At 43.4% G+C, this 20,350-nt stretch overlaps 1 protein-coding gene across 1 annotated transcript; it reads right to left on the minus strand.

The window, feature by feature from the left end:
• Window positions 1-3,584: 3,584 nt before the first annotated feature.
• det1 (DET1 partner of COP1 E3 ubiquitin ligase) lies at window positions 3,585-20,140 on the minus strand. Its single transcript, XM_068018055.1, has 5 exons — window positions 19,948-20,140; window positions 16,587-17,697; window positions 8,635-8,825; window positions 5,635-5,826; window positions 3,585-4,747 (listed from the first exon to the last, which is right to left on the minus strand). Exons 2-5 carry the CDS (start codon window positions 17,670-17,672, stop codon window positions 4,558-4,560), a joined length of 1,659 nt encoding a protein of 552 aa, XP_067874156.1. The 5' UTR covers window positions 17,673-17,697; window positions 19,948-20,140; the 3' UTR covers window positions 3,585-4,557.
• Between the last annotated feature and the right edge of the window lie 210 nt (window positions 20,141-20,350).

The raw sequence follows: 20,350 nt of genomic DNA on the forward strand, positions 1-20,350 counted from the left end.
TTTGTAATCTGGAATATCAGCTACATACAAAGTACCATTAAGTTAATAGGGATTTCTTTTAGTTTAGATGTTGTAAGAACTGAAAACATGGAATCTTGTCTTGTAATTCTTTAAATTGGTCTGGGTGTTTACGTCTGGTATTTTTCACGTTTACTATCTCACTGAGGTCATTACAGGAGACTGTTTCACACAGGCTCAGTATGTGCAGCAGCCTCAATTAATCACTTCTAAAGCTGGACCTCTTCCCAGTTACTGTCAAGGGATACAGGGAAATGATATGAGTAGATAGCTCCAGTTGAAGAGCTAGCACCAACACAGGTATGATGGGGTGAATTACCTCCCCCTGTGCAATAAATTCTACAATTTACTGAACATTCTTTTTACTTCAAAGGAATTGACAGTAACAAAAAACACAGGACAATTAGTTTCATTACCAAACTCACAATGGGTTAAAGACTAGATATGTCCCAGTGCTGAATGAGACCTCGCACGGCATAAAGAAAATTGGGAAATTAAAAAGAGAAAAGTGGGTTGTTAACAATGTGTAATAAAAACAGAAAATCTCTTAAGAGCTGGAAAAATAAACGGTATGTTATTGATTCAAGTGGAGGCCATTTATTAGGAGACAAATCTCTACCTAAAATGTTATTCTGTCTTCTATTTCCAGATTCTAGGTATTTCTGGCAATTTTCTATTTTTTAATTACAGAAACAGAGGAAGCAAACAAATCGTTTTGACAATCTCCATTACACTGCTCTGGGTTGCCAAGACAAAGCTATTAGTAGGCTGCTGAATTCTGAAAAAGCAGGAAGAGTCTAGCTAGTCACTCAGGTCATTAGATTCTATTAAGCCTGTCAGCAGAACATAGCTTTTTTGTCATTCTTAACTCCTCACTTGACACAAGAACTGCAGTTACTTGGTGCTTTTTCCCCTTTGCCGCAACACACACACACACACACAAACTATTTCAAAAAGGAAAACTCAGGGGAAGCCTTAGTGAGGATTTTGAGCTTCTAAATAGTTTGAAGTGGCCTCAAACTCAATTGGGGAGACTGATTCAAGCTAAAAGAGGGCAACAGATTAACTACTTCACATAAAGGATGCTGAATGTGTGGAACTGCCCAAGGAGACAGTGTCTGAAATTTTAAAAGGGATTGCGATGGCTTTTTAGTGAGGGAAAGGCAATTATGTGGTTCTAAGACTATGGGATTATTGAACTTTGGGACTGATATCATCGATCACAATCGTCTTTTCTGGTTCTGTGTTCATAAAAGATCAAGCACATATATATTTTAAGGACCATAACATTCAGCACAGACCAGAACCGGAACCAGAGACTTTCCTGGTCTTTCCAGCTCATACCACGTCAGGTAAAGCATTCATTCATTGAACCATCGGGGAGCAATAGGCATTAACTGTAACTTCGATAGTAACACTTAACTAACTTCAAGGGGAAAACCTGCCTAATTGATGGAAATTTTGTTAATTTACCTTTCAGTATTGGTTTCATTAACCCCAGACTGTCCTCCCATCCTCTAACCTAACAAAGCATGGAAAATTTCATTTTTTAAGAAAAGGTCTTTGTATGAATTAACATATTAAACTGAAGGTTGACTGGCAGACTTTCTCATATTGTGCATTCCAGTTTCAATTAATCACCTTTTCTTTCTAAAGCAGCAACTCTTCCCACTCATTGTTAAAGGATATAGAAACATGGCAGGAAAACAGGATTAGAGATGGATATAACTGAAGAGCACTACAGTTCGCCTCCACCCTAATTAGGGAGGGGCCAATCTCACTTAGAGGTCATGGGATGGCTGGTGTGGAAAGACTTTTTTTCCCCTCATGCGTCAACCCCAATCTCAGAACAGTACCTCTTTCTGTACTGTTGCAATTTTCCTTGTCCCACATTAGCTATTTGGAGCTGTAGACTGATGCCCACTAGGAGTTCAACTGAGATTGCCCGAACATCTGATGGGAAATTGGCTGTAAAGTTCCTATGTAAGATGTAGGAGAACACTCAATCCATTTCCTAATGTGCATGGATCAAAGAATAAAACTACCCGACTGTGGCATTAAATTGATGATCTCACTCAAGGTCACAAGATGGCTTTTGGAGCAGAACAGAGAAAACATTACTTTTCGACGTGTCCTGGTGGCACTCAATACCAACACAAAAATGGAAAGAAATGTGATTTATATAGTACCTTTCACATCCTCAGGAAGTCCCAAAACACTTTACAGCCAATGGAGTACTTTTTAAAGTGTAGTCACTATTGTAATTGTCATGAAAACGTGCTATATTGAATGATGCTTTCTAATTAAATCGGTTGGAAACCTACATTAAATTTTTAAAAGGAAAGCTGGAATCCTACATGCAACTTTTAAAATGCTGGCAGTTAAGATTGCCACTATAATTTGCATTGAAATGCCTCACATTCCAAGGCATCGAAGTGGAGAGGCATGTCTAAATAGCTCGCAACTAGAACAATGGCTTGAACAATTAAGTAAATTATCTGGTATTGCCCTCATTAACAAGATATTTAAAGCCATCTTGGAGCATTCACACAAGTGGAGATGTACCCCCAGAGGCTAAACGTTGAAACAATAAGACCTGAGAGTGAGTTGGAATTCTTAGATTTTGATTCTCATTAGTGAAACAAATACACTGAAAGAATCATGTGAAAGTCTCCCCAATGTGTGTGACAAGCTTTGAGAGTGAATCAGTGCAGGTTCCCAATGGGGCTGTCTCTCTTCCCCCTCTTCCAGTATACTGCAAGTTACGAACCATGTCTGTGACTGTGGAGTATCCAAGTCTATCACTGCTTCTACATCACTGTCCCCAAGTAAACCCTGAACCAAAGGAGCCACTTCTACTAACCAGGAACTTCAGGATCACGACTTCAGCCAGAAGACAACTGAATTACCAGACCCCACAGACTGTATATTATTTTTATTAGTTCTGGACTCTATCTAATCCAACAAAACTATTCTTCATCACTTTGTAACCTGTTTGTGCGCATGCATGATTCTCGTGTGTGAGAAAGTTGGAGCGTAGTTTATGATTTTTACTTAGATCGGGATTTGATTTTAAGTACAATAAATTAACCTCTTTCTTGTTTAAACTCAAGAAAACCTGTCTGATCAGTTCTTTTATGATCATTGCACATAAAAGTTTATACACTCAATGGATTGGTAAACACATCCACTGTTTAAAAAGGAATAAATCATGTTGCGGTCAAACAAAGAGAGGGACAAGAGGGGAACCTTTTGACCCCTCCTCACCTGATTGTTACATAATGTAAGAATAGCAGCAGCCAATTTCCACACAGCAAGGTCCCACAAACAGAAATATGATAACCAGATAATCTGTTTTAGTGACGTTGCAAAGCACCTTCCTTTGCAGAAACAGAGGCTCGGAGAGTAGATTGAACATTTAATGGTTTCTGGCACTGGTCCACAGAGTGTTACCACCCACAGGCATGTGTTCCTGTCCTATTCCTATAATGTATCTAATATACCTCTATACTGTGACGAGTGCATGTGCAGCAGTGAAATAAGAAATCAGCAGAAAACCAAACACATCATTTTCTAAAAACTTTGATTGACAATTGATGTGATAAGTTCATACATAAAAGGTGTTTTCAAAATGTAGCGTTCATATGAAAAAATAAGTTTAAAGCCCATGTAATATTTCATTTGTAAAATTAGAAATCCATCATACAATAATCTTATATAATAAAAAAAATTGTAGAGTTGCATTGCACCAAGGACACATCCACATAAAATTAAATCTGGTACAATAAATTCGCATCACTGGTGAAATAAAAAGACAATACAGTACCTTAAAGTGGACAGAGCTGGTACTTTACACCCAGTTTCACTTACACAATAGTCAAATACTGGGGAAATAAAGAACAGGTTAATATTTTAGATAAGATCCACCCAATGACTGGAAGCTTCTAATGAAAGGCTGTCAATCTGGATTTCCTCTTTTCCTAAATCAGCTGATCTGCTGTGTATTTCCAGTATTTTCTGTTTTTATTACTGATTATGCCAGCATTCTGAGGCTCCCCCCACCCCCAGAATCATCACAAGACTCATTTTATCAGTGGTTCCTAATTTAAAATGGGACTTCTTTTCCCCCAAATGGAAAACTATGAACAAAGTTTATTGCACAGAGTCCATCATTTTCTACCTGGCAGTTAACCAGTCAAATGCCACTGTTTTAACATCTAACATATAATGAACTGAAAATGAATAACAGATGCACAACAGTCCAGACGCACCACACGCATAAGGTTTACCTTTTCGTCTGAGATAATTGCTGCATTAAAGCTCCTGATCATTCAGCAGGTTAGGAGTCAAAGATGAATCAGAGGCCTAAATCTGGCATGGCCCTCTAAGGCGTAGTTACTTGGAGTATTACCACTTTTGACCGAAGTTCAAACTTCTACCTTTGGTAATTTCAGTTTTATTAGGATCCCTTCATGAGGCCCAACAAAAAGTACACAGTGAATCTGAGCAGCACAAATGCTTATAGATTGCACAATGTCTTCACACACATGTGTGCCGCATGTGGAAACTAACCACATACTCTGCGTTAGTCCTCTGCACCGATATGGCAAATGGTTCAAAAGGATGAAAGGTGAAAGCTACCAGGCGTCGCACCGTGTGGTTAATTGGCCGTCCCAGCAGCCCTGCTTGAATTTTAAACTTCAGTAGACCTGAGTCCCGAGCATAGAATCTAAAAGCAGAAAAACAATTTTTTTTTTTGTAAACTTCAGCAGCAGTCGGTTAGCAACACAGTGCTTGAAATATTAGTCACAGCTTTGACTTCAACAATAAATGGAGCTGGGACGTGAGGGGCTAAGTGCCCACCGGGAGGGCATTAAGCCATACAGACAACTAATTGTGCCATCCTGCATGGTACTGAACTATACAGACCAAAAGTTCATCGCTTCCCTCACTGGTCTGTGCAGAGTTAATTGATCTCAGTTGTGCTGCTATGACTGGCTGCCCTGGGTTGGGGGAGGGGTGCGGGGGGGCAGGTACAATCATTCAGGGTTCCAACTCCTGATCACTATCCAGTGACTCATGTGAAAAGGTGCATGTGCGTGTGGATGTTGGGTGAGAACAAGTAAAGAATGACCAGTTGGATGAAGTTAAAGGAGAGAAACTACATCTTGAGCAAATCAACAACTACAGGAAGAAATCTTAGGGGGCGAGGACACAAAAATAATACGTATAGGGGAATGTTAAACGCTACCAGAAACACAATGATGGAAGTAGAATCCATATTACCTTTCAAAAGGGATATGGAGAAATATTTGAAGAAAAATTTAAAGGGACATGGGGAAAGGATAAGTGAATGGGACCAAGTGGGTAGCTCTTTCAGAGAGGCAGCATAGGTACAATGGGTTGAACTGATTCTTCTGCACTGCAAAATTCCATGAAAGTGACTCCATATACAGACGTTGCTCCTACTGTAACCCTCCACAGAATGTGCAGACTCGAAATTTAAAACCAGTACCTGGAAAAAGTAAAAACGGTGCATGTCCGCTTAACATCCAACCAGCAAATATCAATTTAACCTGATGTTCCCCCTAGCCCAAGTATGATGGATTACATTACCTGATGGGATGATCACCACAAGTCTTGGGCCTCTCCATGACAGAGACCCACTTGTCATCATAGCTAAAGAGCGAGAGATCGAGGTATGGACTGCTGCTGTAGGACTGCGCACTGATAGGCAACTGCCCGAGGAGTCGCCTCACGGCCTCAGTGTGACCCCCATATTTGGCATTCACAATTGTGTCTTTAAACCTGCAAATAAAAGACAAGGTTTCACCAATTGGAACAGGTGCTACAATTTGTACAAAGTCCATACTGACCTGATGAATGTCTTGTCTCCTCTCTGCCACACGCTATGGATTTAAAGTGCGATGGGCACTGAGCAAAAAATCCAAAGTCATGCAAAGTTGTGAACATGAACTCTCTGCTGCTGAGAATTTGATGGACACACATTCCCATTGTTAAGGCTGACTACTGGATTCAGTCAAAGTCACCAGCAGAACTGAAGCAGCTACATTACCAGCAAGGATTAAGGAGGAAGGGAATGAGAAAACATAGCTCCTTATTACATCTCTCCTAAACATTTCGAACAGCTTCACAAAAAAAATGAATCACTTTGAAATATAAGTGACTGTCTTACAGAGACAAATGCTTTTACCATACTGTGACAGCAATATCCCACAAACAGCAAAGAGATGAATGGCCAGTTTATAGGGTCGCCAGCTCTCCCAGAATGGATGACTGATCTCCAGGGCACTGCTACCGGCAACCCAGGAGAAAATCCCATGTTCTGGTTTAGACCTGCAACACCCCAAACTGTCAACTCAAGAACAAAGTATTCCAGAATATTCTGTCCTGCAATTTGGCATAAATATACACACACGGTGATAAAACTAACTGCTCAGTATGAAGAATGTCTCAAAAGGTTATTATCCATAACAGTGTCCCATGTCCATGATATAATACAATAAATGTTTAAAGCCATGAACTATGAAGCAGAGTGCATTGTCACATAAATCTGCCATACCATGCAGGCAGCTGAGAGAATAATTGAATTTAGCTTAAATGCTGAAGTGAGTGATAAACCTAATTGTTTCTGATGGCCAGCAGACAACTTGTAATGATAAAACCCAAATGAGGAAAGAAATATGATGGACATTTAAAGGTAGGCCATTCATTTCTGCTGTACAATGTTACAATGTACAATGAATTAATAAATCACGTTACTAGAAGTCATGTGACCAAACCTTCAGTAATAGGTCTATCCAGAGTTGCCAATCCTGCTAGTTAACCTGTTTCTGATACTGTTGAATAAATGAAGAATTTTGGCCAAGACACAAGGAGAATTTCCTTTTTTCTGGCCTTTTGACACCCTCCCAAACAAAACAGCACATTATATGTCTTCCCCTAATCCAGGTCTCTGGCTACCTTTGTCTGACAGTTCTCCAACAAGCGGTATCTAGAATTGTCTGAATTTCTCAGAAGTAGTGGTCACATGGACATGACAATTGCGTTCTGACAGGAGTCAAGCTGGAACCCTCAGAATTTCGGCTACTAAAACACCTTACCTCCAAGCTGGCTCCATTCATACAGCACACCCAGTCACACTCAAACTGTTCAGCGTTAACATTTAAAACATGTTCAGCTACGTTTAGTAAAAAAACAAAATGCCTGTCTTCTTTCAGCTACAATGTCAAAAACAACAGGAAGCCACAAATTTAAAAAAGCATCACAATCTATATATTTTTTTACAAATCTTGCTTGAAGGGCACACTTCTTGACCACAGACTTCATAGTGTCACAATTTTTGGTTGCCAATTTTGACCACTCGAAATTGTTATGTCAACATTTCTGTTGAGCAAGTTTCTGAATCTCCTAACATCACCTTCTTTACTTATAAAGGAGCTAAATTTCGACTGTAGATTAAGAATGGTTTTGTACCTGAAATTATATTAGAGAGAATCTCCATGAGGACCCCTTTAAAAGGATGAAGCAACACTATTAGTCATGGATGTATGAACAAGTTAGTGACAGTCCCATGCTCTATTGACATTTTCATTAATACAACAGGAAAATAAATTTTCAACAAGCATGCTTATTACAATTGCATAGCCGATTTTCACCTAAAACGTTTCAAAGAATTAAAATGAATTTGAATCCCGGTTTGATATTTGTGGTTTCCATATTTTTTGTTTAAGCAGTGGGCACTGTTGACTTCATCTGGGCAATCAGAGTGAGACAGTGTGGACTAGCGGAATTTACATCAGCTGTGTGCGCAACTTACACCTGAATGTGCACGTTTGTACAAAGATGTGTGCATACAGGGGGGCATGTGCATGTATGTTAGTTAATTCACTCCCTTCGTATTATCTGGTACTTTAACTGCTCCAATTTGTTCCCATGGTATCACCAGCAGTCAGCATCCAAGCAGAAATAAAACAGACAAACCAACAAACAAACACAATGAGCATTCACATTTCTCTTTACTGCCTTCATTCTCAGTAGTCGCATAGTCACCTCAACAGTGAAACTCTTTGCGACCAACTCTGCTGCACAGGAAGATTCAGCACATATGTTGGTCTTGTCAAGTGAGCATCTCTTCCCCCACACAACTAGTAGTGAGTGAGGTTTACGTTACAGCATTGCTGCAGTGTGGCATTGTACCAGTAAGAACTTTACTCTGTACTGTGTATAAATGCATGCTGTTGTACTGCAGATTCTGTATGCAAGGCAGAGTCAGTCAGGACAGAGTACAAGCAGGGAGAGGTTCTGATAAAGCATTACACACCAAAAACATCAAAGGCGTGTCTCTTCCTTTTATAGATGTTGATTGATCAACAGTCTATTCCTTGCAGTTTCTGTTTCAATTTCAGATTTCCAGGAGTTTCAGGTTTTCCTTTTTATGTAAACAGACCAGAGTGAATTCACCTGGGAAACAAGGGAACATCTCCAAAGATAACCCATAACACATATGTACACAGTGCTGGCAGTCAGCCAACAAATACAGACAGAATGTGAAATATAAAGTGAAACATTTCAGGTCGCAGCAGGCTCACTCACCTTCGCTGGATTTGTCTGGCAAAGTTATTGCTAGATGCTGAGCAGGGGAACTGCACAGCCTCGCTGTGCAGTGTAGCGTTCCGATAGAGATCACAGAAATTTTCAAATAGCTGTAAAAGTTCATCACAAGTGTTCTCAAACACAGCCAGAACCCGGGTGGTCACCATGTTGTATACGACAAAAAATGACGGCTGCAGGGAGTAGAGGTAAAACAGCACAAAGAGAGGGAAAATGAGCCTGAGGTCAGCTATGTACTAATCAATGATCATTCACAGAGTCAACTATTAATGCGGGACATGGTCTGGAGGGAATTGCAACACCTGGTGGCATGGAAAATCTGGTCAGTGTATGGAAATAGCTCAGTGACACTTGCCTCAAACACTGACTCTAATCGTGAGTGGCAGGGGGAAGGGAGAGGTTTCAGCTGCCTGCAACCAGTTTAAAATGTTGTTTTAAAATGCAAGGTTTTCGCTCACCCGCCCCTAACAACTTTGTTCCGCTTTTCCAGGATCTCACCCCTGTACAAAGCTAGACAATCAGTGTTAGCAGGATAGCAACAACTAGAATTTGTGTAATGCAAAAAGACTTGCATTTATATAGCACCTTTCATGACCACTGGACGTCTCAAAGCACTTTACAGCCAATTAAGTACTTTTGAAGTGTAGTCACTGTTGTAATGTAGGAAAAACGGCAGCCAAATTGTGCACAGCAAGCTCCCACAAACAGCAATGTGATAATGACCAGATAATCTGTTTTTGTAATGTAGTTTGAGGGATAAATATTGGTTAGGACACCGGGGATAACTCCCCTGCTCTTCTTGGAAATAGTGCCATGGGATGTTTTACATCCACCTGAGCAAGCAGATGGGAATTCGGTTTAACGTCTCATCTGAAAAGTGGCACCTCTGACACTGTAGCACTCCCTCAGTGCAGACACAGGAGCGTCAGCCTTGATTTTTGTCCTCAATCCCTGTAGTGGGACTTGAAAGCAGAACCTTGTGACTCAGAGGCGAGTGCGCTCCCAACTGAGCCATAGCTGTCACTACAGATGCATAGAAAATGATCCAAGGTATTACAAAGATGGGTGTTGGGAATAGGCCCAGGAAAAGATATTTTAAATGATAAGGTGGAAAGGATGGAGGTAGATTTTGAGAAGGTTTTTAATTGCGGAAAGAGAAATGGCGAGACAAAGAATCTTAGAAAAAGAGAATTCCAGAAAACAAGACCAATGTAACTGAAGGCGTGACCAATGGCTGGGCGATGTAGGGAATGAAGAGAAATCTAGAATCAGAGGAATAGAGTATTTGTGAAAAGTTTTAGGATTCAAGCAGGTATTTGGCAAGAAAGACAAGAATTTTAAAGTTACTACATTGGGGGATAGGGTAAAAAAAAACTTAACACAAGACAGAAGACAAGTGTTAGAGTTTGGACAGATCTGGAGCTTGTGATGGGTGCCTATGAAGACAGCATTAGAACAGCAGAAGTGACAAAGGCCTATATAAGTGTTTCAGCTCGAAAGACACTATGGCAGGGGCACAGATAGGCAATGTATGCAGACAGAAGGAAATGGGTAAGATGTGGGGTTAAAAGCTCACCTCAGGATTGAACATTACATCAAGTTACCAACCACTGAAGGCTTCCCAGTCAAATCCTGACATCTAAATTCATACTTTCTAGCAATGGGAGCCCAACTAATTTTGCCCACCCAGTTCAGTTGTTTTCTTAACCATTGCCCTGACTGAAATCAACTGATTCAGCACAAATCTTCCTAGACTGATCCAGGGGGAAGTTGTTAACTTCTAAAGGATCAAAACTTTCCTCCATAAGATGCCAGCTGGCCTGCTATGCATCTCCAGCATTTTGTATTTTAATTTCAGAATCTAAGAGTAAAAATAAACTGATTTCTCTCTCCCACGGAGGAGCATTTTTCTGAATTACTCTGAACGTGCAATTGCGATGGTATTTATATTAATGTAGAAATGGGGTGTTCAGGTAGAGGTAGCACCCTTGTATTTTCAGTCAGCTGCATCCAATTTTGTAAGATGGACTGGAATCACTGGTCCTCATCTACACCCAGCTCTCACTGCTGGCTCCAAGCGCCACACTCGGGTACACCGTCTCAGCTGATGGGCAAAACGTAGTGAGGGGAGAAGTTATGAACCCGACACCACCCTGGGCAGATGTCTTTCTTGATAAAGGTAACGGCCAGGGTGGAAGGATTCCAAGCGGCTCAAGTGACCATCGTGTTCTGGACCAAAGGCGTACCACACCATATTGCGTGGGCTACGATTGTTGGTATACCAGCTATGGATAAAATAGCAAGGGAAGGAGGGTCCCTTCAAGCCTTAGTCGGCAACCCACCTAGGAGAGGGAAACTCTGAATCCAAACCTACGGCTTGGAGACCTCGCCACCGCCGTCCCAGTTCACTGGGCTACGACAGATGAGCTCCAGGCTTAAAGGGTGGGGTCAGTCAGCGCAAACTGTACTCCACCTTAAAGCACCACTGCGCAGACAGGAAGGAAGGAAATCCATCCACCCCAAGTATAACTCAACATTAACATATTGTTTGCCTTTGCTCCATGACCTTTTGGTCAGCTATATGGCCTTGTCCAATCTACACTTTCTCCTTTGTTATCTCTTGCCCCACCCCCACCTCACTTGCTTATAACCTGACATTTTTAATATTCGTCAGTTCCAAAGAAGGGTCACTGACCCGAAACGTTAACTCTGCGCTTCTCTTTCCACAGATGCTGCCAGACCTGCTGAGTGGTTCCAGCATTTCTTGTTTTTATTTCAGATTTCCAGCATCCGTAGTATTTTGCTTTTATAACTCAACAAGTCAGTCCTGTAGCAAAGAGAAAAGTAGTGAAAACGGCAGGTGCAAGACAGCACTGGCAGCCACAGTTCCAATCCTGCATGCAGGCAGCTCAAGATATTGTTCATTTTGATGATGACCTAGAGACATCATCAGCCAGTAGCACCCTGAGCGACCGAGCAGCCTTTTTGAAGGACAGCACCGCTGCTCCTGAATTGGAGAGGGGCCTAGAAAAGGTGGCCTTAACAAATACTCATCTCCCTACTACCCAGTTGGCTTGCCGCGGTCAATGGGCATCTCTTAATGTGGTCAAACCACGACAGAGAAGGAAACGTAAACTCCTAACCTCACCTCAAAAGGTGGGGAAAGAAAAATTCTGAAACTCACCTGCTGGAACATGAGAACAATGCTCCACTCTGGTGACAACAGCCGCCCTCAACGACGCTCAGACTAGACATTGATATAGCGGCACTGTGAAGTCCGCTTCTCAGAGCAAGACAGCCTAACAGAATACAACGCTGGCTACACCCTCTATTGGTTAGGTAGACCTCAAGGTGAACAACGCCTCTTCGGTGTCAGCTTCATGGTAAAGAAGACTATCGCCACTAAACTTTCAAGCCTGCCAATCAGCCACTCCGAACACATCATGTCCTTGCGCCTGCCCCTCTAACACCAGCAGCATGCAACCCTCATCAATGTTTGTGCTCCAACCCTGAAGGCAAACTCAGCTGACAAAGATAGGTTCTACACAGATCTCCGTGAACTCATCCAGAATGCCCGTCCCAAGGACAAAATTGACGTCCTTGGCGATTTCAACACCACAGTAGGCTGTGACAGCCTGGCATGGAAGAGAGTGCTCGGAAACCATGGAGTTGGAAACTATAATGAAAACAGACGTTTACTCTTGGAACTCTGTGCAGAAAAGCAGCTGTCCATAACCAACTCCTTCTTTCAACAAAAAGATCACTTCAAGACCACATGGATGCATCCCCGCTCTAAACACTGGCACCTGACAGATTATATTTTGTTGCGCCAGTGTGACCTAAAGGACATGCCCAGTGATGACTGTCATACAAACCATCAGTTTGTTCATTCAAAGCTAAACTTCCACTTCAAGCCTAAGCCCAAGAACAGGCCTAGTGATAATCCATCAAAGAAATTCCGAGTCAGCAACCTGCAAACCTCATCTTTCAGAGATAGATATCAAGCAACCTTACAGACTAGACTGGAACATCCTGATCTCACTGCTGATTCCACTCCAGAAGAACACCGGGAAGACACCAAAGCTGCAGTACTGGATACTTCTAACAAGGTCACGGGGCCCAGCACCAAGAAGAAAGAGACTGGTTTGGTGAAAATGACAAGGAAATTCAAGTTCTGCTAAGAAATAAAAAGGTCAGCTCATCAGGCTCAGCCGGTCAGCCAAGAGAAAAAGACAATCTGTCATCAAGCGTGCAGCACCCCTCAATGTAAACTGAGGAACATCCAAAATGACTGATGGATTGCACTTGCGGAAAAAACTCAACTGTACGCTGATACTGGCGACACAAGAAGTTTCTATGAAGCACTAAAATCTGTCTATGGACCAGCATATCAAACCCAAAACCTCGTGAGGAGCGCCAATGGCAAGATCCTACACACCGATAAGGAGTCAGTCCTGGATCGCTGGTCAGAGCACTTTGAAACTCTCTTCAGCACCAAGTGCACAGTGCATGATACTGCCATCAATCGCATCCAATGACAGCCTGTCAAAGAAGAACTGGATGACAGCCCAACTCTGGAGGAAACTGTGACCGCCATCTACCAGATGAAGAGCAACAAAGCCCCCAGAGCCGATGGAATTCCACCCAAAGCCTTGAAGCATGGTGGCCCTGCCCTGTACACTAAGCTCCATGAGTTTTTCACGGCCTGCTGGGAACAGGGCAGGATTCCATGGGATCGTCGTGATGCCATCATCATCACCTTGTACAAAAACAAAGGAGAAAAATCAGGCTGCTCCAACTACTGTGGCATCACCCTCTTTTCTATTGCTGGGCAGATCCTGGCTAGAATACTTCTGAAAAGGCTTGTGCCTACCATTGCGGAAGAAAACCTCCCAGAGAGCCAGCGTGGTTTCAGAGCAAACAGAGGCACCACAGACATGGTATTTGCACTCAGACAATTACAAGAAAAGCGTCGTGAGCAAAACAAAGGCCTGTACGTTACTTTTGCAGACCTCACCAAGGCATTCAACACTGTGAGCAGAGATGGACTTTGGAAAATCCTTGAAAAACTTGGATGCCCACCCAGGTTCCTGGCCATGGTGAAGCAGTACTCATGAAAATCAGTACAGACAAGTCAAGCAAAACAGTGACCTCTCAAGCCCCTTCCGTATCTCCAATGGCATGAAGCCGGGATGTGTGCTGGCCCCGACCCACCATCTTTTTCAGCATGATACTGCAGCAGGCAACGGAAGACCTTAAGGAGGGAGTTTATGTACGCTTCCGGACCGATGGAGGCCTTTTCAACCTCGGGTGTCTTCAGGCTCATACAAAGGCACAACAAAAACTCATCCATGATTTCTTTTCGCCGACGAATGTGCTCTCCTGGCCCACAGTCAGTCAGATTTTTCCATGACGGCACAACTCTTCAGACTAAAAATCAATTTAAAGAAAACTGAAGTCCTGCATCAGCCTGCACCCCAAGAAGAATACAGACCACCAAGCATCGTCATCGAGGCAACCGAGCTGAATGCCATCAAGCAGCTTATTTACTTGGGAAGCATCATCTCGTTTGATGCCACTTTAGACAGGGAAGTGGAAAATAGGCTCTCAAAAGCAAACAGTACATTCGGCAGACTCTACAAACGTTTGTGGAGCAACCACAGCCTCACAGCACAGACCAAACTCAGTGTAGAAAGCCATAGTCCTCACTGACCTTCTGTATGGCGCCAAGTCATGGGTCCTATACCACCATCATGTATGCCTTCTACAGTGTTTCCATCAGCGCTGCCTCCGCCACATCCTCAAGATCTGCTGGCAGAACCGCATCTCAAACACAGAAGTCCCAGAAACAGCCAACGTCACCTGCAAAGCCAACTGTGTTGGACGGGTCACGTTACCCAGATAGACGACAGTCACCTGTCCCAAGATTGTATTGTATGGCGAGCTGACCACGAGTAAAAGGAACAGAGGGGCCCCATGCAAATATTTCAGTGACTCCCTGAAGAATTCCCTCTCTGTATGTCACATCGACCATCACCAGTGGGAAGCGCAGGCCATCGATCGTGATGCCTGGAGATGCTACATCAGGAGGGCTACAGACACCTTTGAGACTGAGCGAAGAACCAGCATGAAAGAGAATAGGAGGAGAAGGATAGATCCAATTGCCCCCAGCAGCAACTACACCTTCACTTGTACCCACAGTGGGAGAATCTGCCGGGCACGGATAGGCCTGACTAGCCACCAGTGGGCCTGCAACTGATGACTGCAACCTTCCCAAAATCTTCGTCCACGAAGAAATGCCAAGAGAGAGAATATTAAAGCCAGACTGTGGTTATTCAAATCAATGCAGCGTCCAATGATTTGAGATCACGGATGTTGGTACACAGTAAAAGCATTAATTTATACATAGGGATGGTTTCAGTCTGTTTCTATAAAAGATAGCCATCTTCTGACATCTCAATAAAAGCAAAATACTGCAGATGCTGGAAATCTGAAATAAAAACAGATAGTGCTGGAAATACTCAGCAGGTCAGGCAGCATCAGTGAAAAGAGAAGCAGAGTTAACATTTCAGGTCTGTGACCTTTCATCAGAAGCGACTCAAAATGTTAGTTCTGCTTTGCTCTCCACAGATGCTGCCTGAGCTGCTGAGTATTTCCAGCACTTTGTTTTTATTTCCGACATCTTAATCTGCATAATGCACTTTTCTCAAGCTGAGTGCTACTTTTTTTTGATAAATTATCCTATTAGATTTTACTTTTGCAGCATATGTTACAGATGAGCTACTGAAAATGTTCCCAGAGCAATTATGTTGGACTATGTTACTAAGGTGGGGTAGGAGTAAATGAAGGATGTTATGAATGGTTTAGATTTCTCCCTTCCTCCCCACCACCAAAGGCACTAACTCTGGCTGGGGTACAGTTTAAATGGCCTCTGTTATCTTGCCCACCTGTCTATTCTTGAGCTGAGCCACAACAGTCAATGCTGGCAGGCTGAGCTCGATCTTTTCCTCAGACAGCAACACTTTCCAACAGGAAAGTGAATCAGATAACTCATCACAGACTGAACACAAACCACGCAGTAAATCTCAGACAACAATCTCCTACATTTCTACAGCACTCTCCATGTACAAGAGGTCGTCTCAGAGCACTTCACAGTAAACACTGAGCAGCAGGAAAACCAGAGAGATTGAGGGAAGCCTGTAGGCAGGATCAAAAAGAAAGATTTCAGTTTCTATAGCAGGGAAGGAGGAGGCAAGACAGAGGAATCTATGTGGCGTCCCACCAGATCGGTAGTGCATCAGGCTACTGAGGAACCCAAAGGCTTGTGCAGAATGAATGCATAAAATATTTGGAATGCTGACAACACTCCAGTCCACAGATTCCTGGGGACAGATCTTGGGTAGAGCGGAACATCCAACTGCACGATGCCAGTGTCACTGAGCCCATCAGAAAACCCAGGGTCAAGGTCATTTAAACGTTAAGGGCAGGTGTCAGCGCCGTTTTCAGCACAACTGCAGCACCCATCTGATTGTGGCAAGAGATGAATTAACCTGTGACACACTGTTGCAGCATCAGCAGTCCTGCTGGACTCTGGTGAGGTACCTCAATTTCTTTTTTAAAATTTCTCTGGTGCCTTTCTGCCAGATTTGGAAATACATTGATTAGTCAGTGATCAGTTGATTGCTCCAAGATGTCCCTGGAGACCAGCATTGCTAGAAATACATATTATCATGCACCTACCTATTTTAGGCTTTTCCCCTAAAGGGCTAAAAAGGGACAAAACTTGGGCCTAGAAATCTTTCACCCGCCCTCTACCACCACCAGGGCCTGTGCATCAACAATTGCATGTTTCCCTCCACTGATCATTTTAAGCCCCATTATACTGGGGCAGTTAAAAGCTGCAACCTGTTCACCAGCATACGCTGACTCTGTACCTGGGAAGGGTCCGTGACCCGGAGGGTCACCACATCCTCACTCGTGTACTTTATCAGGAGGTGGTTCTCATCCAGAAGCTGCATCTTCCACATGCGCAGTTGCTGCAACTGGTCGAAATACTGAAAGAAGCGGCGCTTAGCCGCGGCACTCCCATCATACTCTGCCCTTTGCCACAGGTACACCAGCAGCCTGTGCTTCAAAGAGTTCAGTGTTTTCTCCTTAAAGGGGCGAGATGTGGCATTTTGTACATCACCCTGCACCTCAGGATAGACAGCTGAGACGGTAAGCAGGTCGTCTTCATAGCAGAAGCGCCCAATGGTTCGAACATCAATGAATGTTCCTTCCGGGGTAACCTGGAACACGTGAATGGTCTGATGCTGAACAGAGAGAATAGCCAAGATATTTTTATACAGGTAAAGCCCTTGGTTGTGCGAGAGAATGATTTTGTCGCACTTAAAGGTCCTCGTGTCACAAAGACTCCCTGTATGCAGGTCAATGATGTGCAGAGAGTAATCTTCTAACGGAGAGCGAGGGTTTGGCGTAACAGACTCATTGTTTCGGTAAACCTCGAAAAAGAGGGGATGTGGTTCTTCGGGGAGGTAAGCAGCAGAGCCAACGATGACATAGCGGCAGTCATCAGTGAACAAGCTGCACTCACGATTCAGGTGCTCCCCATTCGACGCGACGCTCGTAACGTGCAGCAAGACGAAGAAACGCTCAAAGAGTTTGCCGCGGATGTTAACGGACTGCAGGTCATTGGCGCCATTCAGCATGATCTCGCCATCATACCCCTGGAGGAGGTCCTCAGCTGCCTGGCAGCCTTGGTACTCATAGATCTCCAACGAGGTCTGGTCCAGGGAAAACGCAATGAAGTAGCGTCCATCAGGAGAGAACTTGCGCAGGAAACATGGCGGCTTTTCTACGTTAACAACAGTGAAGTTGGGAAACACATTCTGGTGCAGGCAACGCACCATGTACCAGTGAGCACCAGGCTTGCCCGAATAGATTCTTCGCCGCTCCAGACGGTAAACAACATTCTGATTCTCAATTCGACGGGGTTTGATGGTTGGTTCGTCATCATCCATTCTCAGCCATCACCACATGTTGTCTCTGCAACAGCACACAGAACATTGAAAAGCAGAGAGTTAAGACCAGTCTTCCACTGGATCAGTACTCACAGTACCACAAAAAATCATTACAAGCAGGATTTTCACTGAATTATTGCCAGAGTTATTTATTTATTGATTACCTATATATTTCATACTTGATGTTGTCTTAGGATTTAATAAAATAGTACATGTGGACATTCGAAATTTGTCCACTTGAACTGTAAAATAAGACAACTATAAATTCTAGTCCTCCTAAACTTCGATTGTTCCCAAAGGAAGCATTTTGAACAGTATAATACAAGAGTGAGGTACAGGTATAACTCTGGTGGCAGCAGCAATGAGGTTAGAGTATCCGGTGCCTAGTGGCATATACAGCAATCCATTTCTTCCACTGCTGTCTGTCCAAGATATTTGACTTCATTGTACTACTTTGCCCTACATCCAGCACATCAAGAATCTCCACAGTTGATATTAATATTTATACCTGTCACAGACTGGTTTCCACAAGGAAAGACATTTTTAAGTGGACAAGTCATTAGCATGACTCTCAAGCCCCTACCAGGAGGGCCAGTGGACTGCCTCTAGTCCAGCTCCTACCTTTCCATCTGTCTGGCTTGAGTGGCCCTACCAGGAGTTATACTTCCAACAACATGCAAGCCTTCCTATCATGTCAAGGTGCACTCCCTAAGGATGCATTGAGAAGATTGATTAAGAATATCACACGAGAAAGATCTCACACAACACTAAAATAGTTTAAGTAAGATTTTTCCTAGTTGGTGTTATATTAGCTACTTTATATTCCTTGGTCACTAATGATCCCTGTAGATGGAGTTCATCTGAACCCAATACCTTAACTTCCTTAGCCAATAAGTCATTGCCTGATCTGAAACTTTGTTTTTCCTTTAGTACTTTTTTCAACCCTCACTCGGAATTTAACTGCTGTGCTGAAGACACTGCAACATAGCCTGTTTGGCAGAAAAGTAACATAGAAACTTACCTGTAGAATGCAGAAGGAAATGTATGAATGGGATAGTAATGGCTTTTAGGGCAGAGCTACTCACAATGACTGAGGTATGTATGAATGACAACAAAGGACACCAAACACTGGCACTAGTTAAGCACATGCACCCCTCCAGCCAAGTACATTAACATGCACTAATATAGTACGACAGTAAGAGACATATCCCTGCAAATAAGCAGTACTGCCGCAGCTGTTTCAAGCCATCTAGTTTAGTACTCTGGGAACATGAGTATTGAGAATTTTTTTTACAAAACTATACTTTATTCAGAGATGCATTGTTTTTTGTCGAGGTTTATCCCAAACAGCTATGTAACACAGGGCTCTGTGCTCCACAGGCTGTTCCCAAGGATGCACTGTGAAATAAACATCAACTGCAGCAGGACGACCATCAACTCAGTGAAAGACGCACTTTGGTCTGCCCGAAACTTGCAGTTTCTTCAGTGTGAACAGCTGTCAAGAGTGTCACAGACTGGCACATTCCAAGGTCCAGGACTATGTGTTGAGGGCCACACTAATGTGGGGCAGCCCCCACAAAGGCTCAATGGAGAAAGGCCACTGTGTAAGGCCCTCCTGCCATAATATACTGAGGGGCTGGAACCCATGTAAAACCCCTTGGGCTGCATGCACCAGAGAATAAAAGCAAAATACTGTAGATGCTGGAAATCTGAAATTAAAAACAAGAAATGCTGGAAATACTCAGCAGGTCTGGCAGCATCTGTGGAGCGAGAAGCAGTGTTAACGTTTCAGGTCAGTGACCTCTCATCAGAACCAGAGAATGTTTGACACGAAATGTAAATGTACACTGTAAATATAACCTGTAATGGAAAATATAGTGAGACACTTCATGTATTGTGTTGAAAAGAAACTGATCTTTATTACACTTCATGGAATGTCAAATTTGAACTGTTCTGTAATGTATTTTTACATGATCATTGAAAAATGGGCAGACAGAAGCACGGTTTGGAAGCAAAATAGTGAAGCTTGTATCACGCTTGAAGTCTAACCTCAAATTAACACTTTAAACAGAAAGTGGGCAGTAATAGCAGAATTAATGACGCTTAAATACACGCGGCCTCATTTATTGGGGCTCACAATGCCGGACCCCAACTTCATGGTATTACAGCCAGATGTCCCCATGCCTGTTGTCAGGGCTCCCGGTCTATCTCTCTGCCTCGACCTTGCTGAGAGTGCCTGTGATTTCTCGGGCTCCATACGCAGGCCCACACTCACCTGACGCACGGTGTAAGAGCCAGGCCTCCCGCTCGCTGCCCGGCTCCGCACCAATTCCAACTCACGGTGCCCGTCCCGCACCAAAACGTACCACTCCCGGGAGCCAGGCGGCCTATCCCACACTGCACCGCTCCCGGGAGTCAGCCGGCGCTCGGCGGCCTATCCCACACTGCACCGCTTCTGGGAGTCAGGCGGCCTATCCCACACTGCACCGCTTCCGGGAATGGAGGGAGTTTCACTTTGTACTGGCCTCGCTCGGCCTGTAGAGAAACCTTATTTGCATGGTCCTGCCCTTTTCCCCACTTTTCTAATCTCACTCAAGTGACAATTTTCATGAATGAGCAAGCAATGGGTGTCATCAGGATATTTGGCCATTGAGGCAGGATGACTTGGTCTGATTCTG

This window comes from Heterodontus francisci, chromosome 38 (assembly GCF_036365525.1).
Source record: "Heterodontus francisci isolate sHetFra1 chromosome 38, sHetFra1.hap1, whole genome shotgun sequence".
Taxonomy (NCBI): Eukaryota; Metazoa; Chordata; class Chondrichthyes; order Heterodontiformes; family Heterodontidae; genus Heterodontus; species Heterodontus francisci.

Excerpts from the sequence above, each read along its gene's own strand:
- det1 (XM_068018055.1), bottom strand. The coding sequence starts at position 17,672 with ATGGATGATGACGAACCAACCATCAAACCCCGTCGAATTGAGAATCAG. Across the intron at positions 8,826-16,586 it reads GGGTCACGGACCCTTCCCAG|CCGTCATTTTTTGTCGTATA; the intron begins GTACAGAGTCAG and ends TACTCCCTGCAG. Across the intron at positions 5,827-8,634 it reads GCCAGACAAATCCAGCGAAG|GTTTAAAGACACAATTGTGA; the intron begins GTGAGTGAGCCT and ends TTTTATTTGCAG.